General features: G+C 32.4%; 2 protein-coding genes across 3 annotated transcripts; one reads left to right on the forward strand and one right to left on the reverse strand.

The window, feature by feature from the left end:
* Window positions 1–3,029, reverse strand: LOC112795869 (ras-related protein RABD1). The gene is made up of 9 exons (XM_025838046.2): window positions 2,847–3,029; window positions 2,592–2,747; window positions 2,442–2,514; window positions 2,314–2,361; window positions 2,164–2,211; window positions 1,330–1,401; window positions 1,056–1,211; window positions 531–634; window positions 1–243 (listed from the first exon to the last, which is right to left on the reverse strand). The coding sequence occupies exons 2-9, from the start codon at window positions 2,603–2,605 to the stop codon at window positions 153–155; spliced, it is 606 nt and encodes a 201-aa protein (XP_025693831.1). The 5' UTR covers window positions 2,606–2,747; window positions 2,847–3,029; the 3' UTR covers window positions 1–152.
* Window positions 3,030–4,386: 1,357 nt separating this feature from the next.
* LOC112795870 (G-type lectin S-receptor-like serine/threonine-protein kinase LECRK3) lies at window positions 4,387–7,408 on the forward strand. 2 transcript variants are annotated; one of them, XM_072233882.1, is made up of 2 exons: window positions 4,387–4,566; window positions 4,793–7,408. In XM_072233882.1, exon 2 carries the CDS (start codon window positions 5,128–5,130, stop codon window positions 7,150–7,152), a length of 2,025 nt encoding a protein of 674 aa, XP_072089983.1. In that variant the 5' UTR covers window positions 4,387–4,566; window positions 4,793–5,127; the 3' UTR covers window positions 7,153–7,408. The 2 variants fall into 2 exon arrangements, with proteins under 2 accessions (XP_072089983.1, XP_025693832.1); XM_025838047.2 differs by lacking the exon at window positions 4,387–4,566 and having other exon boundaries at window positions 4,582–7,408.
* The last annotated feature ends 5,269 nt before the right edge of the window (window positions 7,409–12,677 follow it).

Raw genomic sequence — 12,677 nt, forward strand, 5'->3', positions numbered from 1 at the left:
TTTCAGAAATTTTAAGTTGGATTCCTTCATTATCCAAGGATTTAAATATAGACATTGCAACAGTTATTGTAACATAACATAACAAAGTCGAGAACAGTGTCTGTATTTTCATATAACAGTTAACATTTGAGTAGAAAATCTAAGACTTCTACCTAACCACAGCAGTTGTTTTTCTGAGAAATTGGTTGTCCCTTCATTTGAACAGTTTCTGACGAATTACTAGCAGTTGGTTGGCTTCCCATCCTACAGGTAGGTTCCAAAACATCACACAATCAATACTTTTCCATAATAGATTACATGCTACTAAATGTAAGATGATTCGTGAAATAGAACATTAACACTGCATAAAAATCTAGCACAAGTTTAAGAAGAAAAGGGGCATAAACTTATCATGGCCTTTCAATATTTTTTAGTGTTGAAATCTCCACAAAAGTAATTAAAGAACAAAAAATCACAGTTTTTATTGGCCGCCTATGTAATCTGGTAACTGTCTCAAATGAAAAAGAGGGGAAGCAAGAAATATTAGATACTTCTTCTTAATCTCTGCTGCCATAGTTAAGAAAGCCTGCTCCACATTGATTGAATCTTTAGCACTTGTCTCAAGGAAAGGGATGCCAAGCTCATCTGCAAATGCCTGTCATATATGATTATAACACAATAATGTTAGACAAACTATGGTTTTCTTACTCTTCTCTTATTTTACATGGAGATTTAACTAATATTTAAATATTTAATTACTGTGGAGTCACTCGTTTACTTCTTTGAGTAAACAATTCTATATTCATTAATCAGTAATAACTACTGAAACATATCACAAGACGAACATGTGCTCCTAAAGGAAATAGGAAACATTACATGCTAACACATGGAAGGTTACCTAAACATGATCTAGACCTTAGAGTAAAAACTTCTGTTGAATAATAAACATGCTGAAAGAAAACATGTATGAAAAGGTACAAAAATTAATTGGAAAAAAAAAAGGAAAAACTTCCAAGAAACAAGAAAATTGCTCAATGAATGTGCACAGGAAAACAAAAAGATACTTAGACATTTACCTTAGCAGTTTGAGTATCAACAACCTTATTCTCAACTAAATCACATTTATTTCCCACAAGAAGCTTGCAGACACTGTCACTAGCATATCTATCTATCTCATGCAACCACTGCTTCACATTGTTGAAGCTTTCCATCTCGGTAACATCATAGACAATCTGTCACAATCCCGAACTCCATAATTTTAGAAGTTTGCTTTAAAAACAAGTTTATTGGTGCTAAGGCAAGCATGCATTTCTAGCTTTAGAGGATTCATATGACAAGAAAGTTACTTACAATAATTCCATGTGCTCCCCTGTAATAACTGCTTGTTATAGTCCTAAAGCGCTCCTGACCAGCCGTATCCCACTAAACAAATTAAATAGAGAAAGTATCAGACATCAATTCTTAGGAAGAAAGATGGTGTCTTGACTCTTGAACACTGGGCACCATCATTGATCCTTCTTTCAATGATTTGCAGTGAGACGAAATGAATCATGCAATTGAGTTCTAATTACAAAGACATCTAGAAAATACATCAAAACAGACACATTCAGCCTCAAGAGTGCAACTATAAGAAAGAAATGCAATGTTACCATGTGGCCACCATAATCAGAGACTGGAGCACACCGTTATAACAAAATGGTTATGACCATGCTGAACTTTACCGAAATTGGTTATGTCAAAATCACACAGACAGAGAGGACACATGAGAGAAATCAAGAATTCACTATCGTTGTTTATGCTGTACACATTCCATGGACCACAGTCCACAGATTACTACGCCAAAGGTGAGTAAATTTGTAATCTGAGGGATGTGGGGCATTATACTCATAATAGGATTGGTTTTAATGAGAAGAAAGTACAAACCTAAATGTAGTTGAAACCAAGCCACATATATAATAATAATAATAATAATAATAATAATAATGGAACTAAAAGAAGCCATGGCATGTGCGTTAATTGTTTTGTTTAAAACATAACGAAGCTTCTTCATTTTTAGTATATAGTTTTGGGGCTTTTGCAAGATGGGACATGTATAGTTAGAGCACCGACGGAAACAAGGGTTACAAACAGAAAAAAAAAAAGGCCATAGAAATTGACATAATATTTAAAAAAAAAAATACTCACAATCTGCAGCTTGATGGTCTTCCCTTCCAGCTCCACAGTTCTGATTTTCTGAAAATAAATAAATAAATAATAGAGTGAAATTATAATGAGTATTGAGAAACGCGTAAACAGTGAAGCAAAGTAACAAACAGAAAATATTAGGTTACATACGAAATCAACTCCAATGGTGCTGATGTAGCTGTCGATATAAGAATCATCCTGAAGAAATTAATCAAAGACAGAGAACGGGTGAACAATTAGAAGAAGAGAAAAAAAGAGTGTGAAAAGGAGGGTTTTACAGCGAATCTGAGGAGGAGGCAAGATTTTCCGACGGACGAGTCACCGATTAGTAGAAGCTTGAAGAGGTAATCGCTGTCAAATCCATTCAAATTACAACAATTAATTAATAATTAAACTTAAAAAGGGGAAAGAGAGGAAAGGAAACTCACTATTCGTTGCTCATTTTTGAAAGGAATGAAATGAAATGAAAGGAAAGGAAACTAGCTCTCTCTACTCTTCTTCCTTGCTTGCTTGATCCGTTGCAATGGTCAAATTAAATGATTGCTTCTTTTCTTTTTCTTTATACACCTTTTGTTAAACAAGTTCTGTCGACAGCAACAAGGTAAATACTCAATTAAACTACTAATTACCTTTTAATTCTTTCTTAAGTACTAACAAATAAACAGCAGAGAAAGAGACGTTACAGTTTCAGACTGGTAGCGGTGCGGCCTTAACACTCCCACAAACGACGCAGTCCACTTTGCCAGGAAATCTCATTGAAAAACATTTTATATGTGCTGTCATGTGTTGGGAAAGAAAAAAAAAAAAGGAAAAGAGAAACGTGTTTTACTAATCATTCACTAGCAAAAATTACTTGGCCCAAGTATATGAAAAAACTGTCTATCAACCTTTTTTTATAATAATTAGTTGATATTTTTTTTAGATTGGTAAAAAATTAATTTTTTAATGAAATGATAAATAAATATCTCACAACAATACCAAGAAACAAATGTTATTTTAATTCCTATGATATTCTCCTAGACTCAGGAGTCAGGACTAATCTGCAACAAATTTGAGTTTGTTTAAACGGATTATTCAACTAACTATGACACCAATTAAAACAAATATTATATTGTTCATAGGTCTTCGTTTTGGGCGGAGTGGTTTGTTTTTTTCTTTCATTATTTGGGTTTGGATACATGGACTTTTGCTTAAAGCCGAACTAATGATATCTAGCCCTATTTGGATGCCTAAGGCCCAATCGTAGCCAGTGTTTATGCCCAAAACCAAACATGACAAGATAAAAAAAAAAGACAAACATGAAAATCTTTCTTTTCGTGAAGAATAAAGTTGGTGATTTCGGATGGGTTTAGTAAACCTTTTTAAAGAGATATTCCTATTTTTAAAAAGTACAAGTATTTTATTTTTCGTTTGATAAATCAAAAAATTCGTATGCTTGTACTTTAAGTTTTTAAAAATTAAGACTGTTTTTAAAATCCTAAAAAACTTTTAAAAATCAACTTATATTTATCAAAATTAAAAAATCTAATATAATTTAAATATTAATTAATATTTAAATTTAATTCTTATATTAATATTTATAAAAATATTTTTAAATTTTAAAAATTATTTTAGTAAACATATTTATTTTTACTTATATTTATTAAAAATTATTTTTAATTTAATTTACCAAATATACAAATACTACCACTTTTCAAAAAATGACTATGAACAACCGGTGAGAAATATCATACATTTATATTATATTATTTTTTATTTTTATTTTTAAGTAGAATAGTGAACGTAGTATATCTATACATTTTTGCTATCCCTTTGTCTTTTAGGCATTGTTTGGATGCAAAATAGAAAATGGAAGGAAAGAAAATGGAAGAAAAGAAAATAGAAGAAAAGAAAATAAGAGGAAAAATAGATTTTTGTGTGTGTTGTTTGGATGAAGAGAAAATAATAAATGAAAAGAAAATAAGAGAAAAACTTTTTTTTATTTGGATAAAAAAAAAAGTAAGAAAAGAAAAAATTATATTGAATACAATTACATTAATATCCTTATCTATATTATATAAAATTATAATTTATATTAAATAAAGGGCAAATTGGTAATTAAACCATTATGTACTTTTTCTTCATCTATTTTCATCTCATTGTTGGAGAGAAAACTTTTAAATGGGCCCTACACTATATTTTCCTTCTCCTCTTAATTTTCTTGGATCATCCAAACAATGAAAAATTCCATTTTTCACTCATTTTCTTTCTCCCCTATTTCCCTTGAACCAAACGGCCCGTTAACGTTTTTTTCTTCATTGAATCAGTCGTTGGAAAATAGTTTCCACACAATTTGCTCCATGACTTTTCGAGTCAACATAAAAATCAAGGTCCCGACTTGCATTGAATGTTGTGAAAACTAAGGTAAATTCCAATTCTTCGTCGACTTAAAGCTATGCATTTGCATATATATGCACACGTTTTCCACTGTTAGTTTTCATGAACACAAGGTATATGATAAAATGATGCTTAGAATCAAGAACAACTAGTTACCAATTCCGTTTTAAAACACAACAAAAATTTAGTTCTTCCATGCATGCAATGATGTTTCTTGAGCAGAAGTATCACCTAATGTTCTGTTTCTTCCTAGCTTTACTTCCATTTGCCAGTGTTGGTCAGAGCCATAAGAACATTTCATTGGGTTCTTCCCACACTGCACAAGCAGGTGATTCCACTTGGGCTGTATCACCATCTGGTAACTTTGCAGTTGGTTTCCAACAGATTGAGGAGAATGGGTTCTTGCTATCCATTTGGTTCAACCAAATACCGCAAAGGACCATTGTTTGGTCAGCCAATGGAGGAAACCTTGCACCAAAAGGTTCCAAAGTTGAGCTTACCTCAGATGGATTTTTCTTGCTGAATGATCCCACCGGCAACCGAATATGGTCTGCTGGATCCTCCGGCAGTGGAACATCCCATGCTGCCATGGTTGATACCGGCAATTTCGTGTTGGCGAGTCAAAGCACCGAGTACTTATGGCAAAGTTTTGATCATCCCACTGACACAATCTTACCAGGACAAGTTCTAAATCAACCAAGTACTCTTGTTTCTAGATATTTGGAAACAAATTACTCAAGTGGAAGATTTAAGTTTATATTAAAAGATGATGGGAACCTTGCACTTTATACTACACAGTATCCGTGGAGCTCTTCAAATTTTAATTATTGGAATACAAATACTTCTGGCAGTGACTTCTCATTAGTCTTCAATCAATCTGGGGTTCTTTTCCTTCGGGCAAACAACGGAAGCATAATCAGCATGATATCATCAAATACTCCTTCCACCCAAGATTTCTACCAGAGAGCAGTGCTTGAATATGATGGAGTTTTCAGGCATTATGCCTACCCGAAGAGCAGTAACTCCAATACAAGAAGCTGGAAGATGGCATGGTCAACTGTTTATTACTTACCGCCAAATATCTGCTTGGATATTACGGAAGATTATGGCAGTGGAGCTTGTGGATTCAACAGTTATTGCACTTTTGATGATGGGAAAAAGAGTTGCCATTGTCCATCTGGATATAGCTTCATTGATCCAGCGGATGTGATGAAAGGATGCAGACCGGACTTTGATTCACAAAGTTGTGATGGATCTTCCCCAGAAACAGATCTTTTTGATTTCTATGAGATGGAAAATACAGACTGGCCTCTGACAGATTATGAATATTTTGAGCAAGCGAATGAGGACTGGTGCAGACAGGATTGCTTGAGTGATTGTTTCTGCGCTCTTGCCATTTTTAGAGGTGCTGGGTGTTGGAAAAAGAAGTTACCCTTCTCCAATGGAAGGAAAGATCCCAGTTTTCAAGCAAAAGCTCTGTTAAAGATAAGAAAAGATAATTCTACCTTCAAATGTGAGGGTCCAGTTAGAAAGAAAGATAAATCTAAGCTGATTATAGTTATCTCCGTGCTTCTAAGCAGTTCAGTGTTAATGAACTTGCTCCTATTAGTGGCGGGTTTTTCAGTTGTATACTGGTGGAGATCTAAGAGTTCTAAGGCAAATCAACCTAGCCAATCCATTGTAGGCACTTGTCTTAGAAGTTTCACTTTTGAAGAGTTGAGGAAGGCAACGAATGGGTTCGAGGAGGTGCTTGGTCAAGGGGCATTTTCAACTGTCTACAAAGGAGTTTCATTTGATCCTACCCGGAGCCACATTGCAGTTAAGAAGCTAAACAACATGGTCAAAGAAAATGAAGAAGAGTTCAAAACAGAGGTAAGTACATTTGGTAGGACAAATCATAGGAATTTGATCCAACTCTTGGGATTTTGCAATGAGGGAGACCACAGAATGCTTGTATATAAGTTCATGAGCAAAGGTTCTTTGGCAAGCTTCCTTTTCGACACCACTGAAAGGCCTAGTTGGTTTCAGAGAATGCAGATAGCATTGGAGACAGCTAGGGGAATCTTGTATTTGCATGAAGAGTGTAGCACTCAGATCATACACTGTGACATTAAACCTCAAAATGTTTTGCTTGATGAATCTTTCACTGCTAAGATATCTGACTTTGGCTTAGCCAAACTTTTGAAAATTGGTCAATCTAGAACCACTACAAGGATAAGGGGAACCAAAGGGTATGTTGCCCCTGAGTGGTTTAGAAACATGCCAATTACCATCAAGGTTGATGTCTACAGTTATGGAGTGCTATTACTAGAGATCATTTGTTGCAGGAGGAGCTTTGAAGCAAATGCTGAGAATGAGAACCAGATGGTGCTGACAGATTGGGCCTATGATTGTTTTCATGAAAGGAAACTTGATTTATTGGTGAAAGATGACAAAGAGGCCTTAGCTGACATGAAGATGGTGGAAAAGTATGTGATGCTTTCTTTATGGTGCATTCAGGAGGATCCATTACTGAGGCCATCCATGAAGAAAATCTTGCAGATGCTTGAAGGGTCTATAGATGTACCAGCCCCTCCTGATTTACCTTCATTGATAACTACCATCAGTCTGTAGCTTAATGCATTTGTCTAATAGCCTAATACTGTTTCATTTTCTTTTGTTGTGTTGTCACTCTTTCAAATAAAAGTTCTTGCGTCTATTAAGGTGTATTAGATTATCTATTTTCTTGTGTTCTAAACATAGATCAGGTTTGGAATATGGCTAGTCAAATATGAAGGCCAAGGTTCCATCATATTTATTTAAGAAATGTAAAAAGAGAACAAATTAAGGTATAAATATTAATGGTGAGTTCATATAGATATTTAATGTAGATATCAATGTCAAGGAGGTTGGGGTAATTTATTATTTTTTGTGTCTATAATACCTTATTAGATAGATTAATATATGATAAGAACTTTGATAGCTTATCATGATGAGAGGACTTGTATATATACATATTCATTGTTAGATTAGATCTCTCTCCTGTAGTGGCCGTTGAAGCAATTCAGAGTACTTTATAGTTCAGTGAAGATCCTATGGGCACTCTTTATATATATGTTAGGAAGACAAAAATAATAAATTTTATTAATTTTTTATTAACATTTTTTTGTTATTAAATATTTTAAATGATAAAGTATATTTTTTGTTCTTTAAGTTTAACAAAAATTTCAAAAATACTCTTAGGTTTTATTTTGTTTCAATTTTATCTTAAAAGTTTTCGATTTGCATTAAATATACCTATGACGACTAATTTTTCAAAAAATTTAAAATCAATTCAACAACAATTTTATAAGAATAACTCTCAACACAAGCAAATTAAGCATAATTTTCATGTATTATTATTAGATTGATGTTATTTTTAAAAATTTAGCCATTAAAGATATATTTGATGCAAATAAAAAACTTTTGAGACAAAATTAAAACAACATAAAACTTAAAAGTATTTTTGAAACTTTTACCAAACTTCGAAGATAAAAAATATACTTTATTCTATTTTAAATACTATATTACCGCAACTTGCATTCTATTTTTATTCTTGCAAGTTTCTTCACTCATCACTCATAGGAAAGAAATGGTATAGTGTTAGGGACGTTTAACTCCATAGATATCGTTGTCATGGTGTTATTTACAATGTCAAGCATCCAATTAGGAGGGAGGTTTATGCATTATTATAATAATATAATATAAGTTATAAAAATGATGGAGTTCCTTTCTATGCTGAGTCAAGGGAAAAAAAGTTAAATAATGAAGTTGAACTTAAGTTATATACCACCAAATAATTACTGTTTAAAATATTAACAAAAAAAATTGCATACATACCAACAGACATACAGAGATGGTTCACCAAATTGTTTGAGGGTTCAATTCAACCTTCTATTTGCATTAATTACAGCTGAACTTATGAATTGATAAGTCAACTGGGAATGTATAAACAATTATTTTTGTAAATTTTTGTAATATAAATTTTATTTGAATTGTTTTAAGGAAAATGAAGGAAGATTGAAATGTATACACTAGGATATTACAATTTACTAAAAGATTGTCTGGTTTAATTAATTAATTAATAACTAGTGACAATGAAAAGTTGAAAACTAATAGTTCTTTTGATTGGATAATAATTGGACCCAGTTCACTAGTGATACCGCTTCTTTACAAGTTACAAATATGAAGGACAAATTTATGATGGAGAAATAGTTAAGGATAATTAACTAAGGTAATTAAGAATTAAGAATTCAATATAAAGCGAAACGCACGTAATCATAAAGTATAGTATATGATATTTAATTTAAGATTCAATAATAGCTTAGTCCAAACGTGAGACAAAAAAAAGGTTCCCAATAATTCAACCCCAAAAGGAACGTTTTCAATCTGTGGGCGTCGCAGTCGTATTATTTTCTTTTTTTTTGTTGTTGGGTGCAAAATCTTTATTCAAATGCAACTTTACTTGTAAAGAATTAAAAATGCTAATAGTAGAAGACGGCTCATCCTTAAACGCTCCTTGCTAAGTATGGAGTGCTGCACACCTTGTGAATTTATTAAATCTAAACTCTTCATTTATTATATTTTATTTGAATGGTCTGAATTTAAAAAAGTAACCTATTAATCAGGTTAATTATTTTTTTTTACAAATTTTAAATTTTTTTGGCAAGTCTCAGATGTTGGGATGAAGTTCAAAATAAAAAATTAGTATATAAATATTAAAAACAATAAGTCTGTACAAAAAAAAAGTTATTGGACTTTAGAATTAAAATAAATAATACATAAAAAATAAGTTAAAAATTCATGTACTAAATCCAAAAAAAAGATATATTAGAATCTTAAAAAAAATAATATTAAATATATATTATGTATATAATATTAAAATTTAAATAAATTTTATTTTGTGTGAAATAAAATATAATATTAAATATAAACACAATGATAAAAAAATTGTGTTATATATATATATATAATATTACAATTTAAATAAATTTTGTTTTATGTGAAATAAAATTATAATATTAAATATAAATACAATGATAAAAAATTTTGTATTATATATATATATATATATATATATATATAATTTTATTTTGTGTGAAACAAAATTAAAACATTAAACATGAACAGAATGATAAAAGATTTAGTACTATATAAATTTAATTAAAAAAATATTTATACAACGTAAAAAGCAAACAAACATATAATAATTTTATTTTGTGCGAAACAAAAATTAATGTAAACAAAATATTTATATAATTTTTTATTAACAATTTTTTATTGAAATATGTTATTTTACTATATTTATAATATATTATTTGGGATAATTATATTATTTTAGTTAATATATATTATTTAAAAAAATATTTAAAATTTATTATTTTGTATTAAGAATATTATTAAAAATATATTATTATTTTTTCTTAAAATAACATTTTTTTTCTTTAGTTCAAATACTATGACAACAAAATTTTTTGTGTAATTGCTTCTACTCAATAAATATTATATTCATTTATATTTATATTGTATGTAAAATAAATAATTAATGTTTTAAAAAGTTAATAAAGAAAAGAAGTATTTTTTTTTTTACCAATTCTTAGGTGAATATAAAGAGATTATGTCATTTGAACTATAATTCGTTGGCAAAGAAAGAAATACTCTTAATTATATATTAAATAGAATAATTATTTATTAGGCTCATTTTTATACAAATAAAAATTTTTCTTAGTTTTATATCTGTAATATTTTATACCAATTAGCTTCAGAATTTAATTATTTTTTGAATAAATTAATAAAAAAATAATACAAATAATTATTTAAATATAATTATATTTTAATTTTTCATTCTATTAAGTACACGTTGAGGTTAATTTGAAATAAAAGATAATGGACTTGTTGTAACTGCCATGCATATTGTGCTTTGACTGCGTCGTCATCTGAGAATCATGCGCCTTCATGGAAACCGGGGTTCTTCTACAGAATCCGTTTTGTGTTTGGAGTTAGCTAACCAGCAGTGGCGATAGACATGGGTCTTCCTTTTCTATGGCAGCAATTTTTCGGACTTTGATGGTCACTTATGGTAGAAGTGGAATAGGGTGGGTTCAAGAGCGTCAAAATCTATAGCTAGCTAAAACGATAGTGGAAGTACGTGCCATCAAACAATACAGTAAAAATATTTGAAGACATCACATCGACAATAACAGAGTAACAGAGGAATTAGTCTTTTCGTTAGTGCTGGTTTGTTTGTTCGCCCATGACAAAAAAAAATAATAACAATAATAAATAAATTAAATTTACCTGATAACTTTTGATAGTAGGTTAACTTTTAAGGAGTGTTGCACTCCCTACTTTATCTGGAGTGCACTAGCTTTCGCCGTAGAAGACATTACAAACTTAATCTAGCAATAGCTTCGTTTCTAAATAAGCTTTTTATTCATGCTGAGAAAAAAAAAATTTTATTTAACATATTTTTAATATAAATTTTATTTTTTTATTACATATTTTATATTAATAACTAAGTTAATATTTATTTTTGGTGTACATATACCCATACTCATCATATTCACTTTATAGGCATATATTGGTAGCATGTGGAGGTACGTATATCTACGTAGGGATGGCAAAACTCTCCGAAACGCAGGAATCCATGCGAGAATTGTCTCGAATGAGGATCCGATTATGAGAAATTTTTTCCGTGGGGATGGGAATGGGGGACAAAATTTCCTCGAGGCAGACGCGAGGATCCGAGCGGGGATCCCTGCCCCATCCCCACTAATCCCCAAAGTTAATAAATTTACTGAATTGTCCTTATTTGCATAACTCTACTTCAATTCAGAAATCATTAACGCTGTCCATACTCCATCCAATCCCTCTGCAGCCACCCTTTCGCCGCTTTCCCTTCTCACCGCATTGTCACACCTCATCTTGCCATGATCCTCACTGCGTCGTGCTCTCTATTTGCGGCGTTCCTTTCCGTAACTTTGTCGTCGTGTCCATTCTTCTCTCTGTTGCCGCGTCTCCCACCTTGTCGACTTCTCTATCCTCTGGCTCGCCATTGCGTTCCCCCACTGCGTCATTTCGAAAGAAGTCTCCATCTTATCGTTTAGATTTTTTGTATAAAAGGGATAAGTATGATTTTGGTCCCCAAGGTAGAGGTTGAAAATTTATTTCGTATCCCAACTTTTCTTCGCTCTAAAATGGTCCCCAAGGTTTCAGTTTGTTTTAAAATCGTCTTTCGGATGAAAATACCCTCCCCTCCCCTCCCATCTTCTTCCTCAACACCCCTCTTCTTCCGTAACCCAGAAAAGAAAAACAGCCAACAATGGATAACAATAACAACAATGACAAAATTGAAAATCAGAATAACCTACCACCACCACCACCATTATCATCATGGTCATTATCATTATCATCAGAACCATCAACAAAATTGAAAATAAGAAGAACAACAAGCAGAAGCGGAAGAACAGCAGCAAACGAAGTTAAACCCAGAAGCTGAAGCTGAACCCAGAAGCTGAAGCAAAACAGAAGCAGAAGCAACACTAATGAAATCAGAACTCAGAAAAATCATCATCATCAAAACTCAGAAAATCATAATCTGAACTCAAACAAACAACAATAAAACTCAAAATCATCTGAACTCAAACAAACAACAATAGAAGAACAACAACCCAGAACTCAAAATCATCGTCATCGTCAAAACTCAGAACCCAAAATCAGAAAAACGATAATCATAATGGAATAAAAAGAACAACAACAACACAGAAATTAGATTGATAATCATAAGCATGCAGAAGCAGCAGAACCAGAAGAAACCACAAGAAACCAGAAACCGGCGAGGAGCAACGGTGGCGGCGGCAGCGAAGAGTGGCAGCGGCGAAGACCCTTCTCCTTCCCCCTCTTCTTCCCGAAACCCCCCACTCCCCCCTCTTCTCCCTTCGCGTTCCCTTCCCCCTTTCCCCGAAGAGCAGAGCGGCGGCGGCAGCAAAGAGTGGTGGCGACAGCGAAGAGCGGCGGCGGCAGCGAAGAGCGGCGGCGGCAGCGAAGAGCGGCGGCGGCAGCGAAGAGCGGCGGCGGTAAGGAAGACCAGTGGCGGCGGCGAGGAGAGAAGAAGAAGAAGA

The sequence above is a fragment of the Arachis hypogaea genome, chromosome 4, assembly GCF_003086295.3.
Source record: "Arachis hypogaea cultivar Tifrunner chromosome 4, arahy.Tifrunner.gnm2.J5K5, whole genome shotgun sequence".
NCBI lineage: Eukaryota > Viridiplantae > Streptophyta > Magnoliopsida > Fabales > Fabaceae > Arachis > Arachis hypogaea.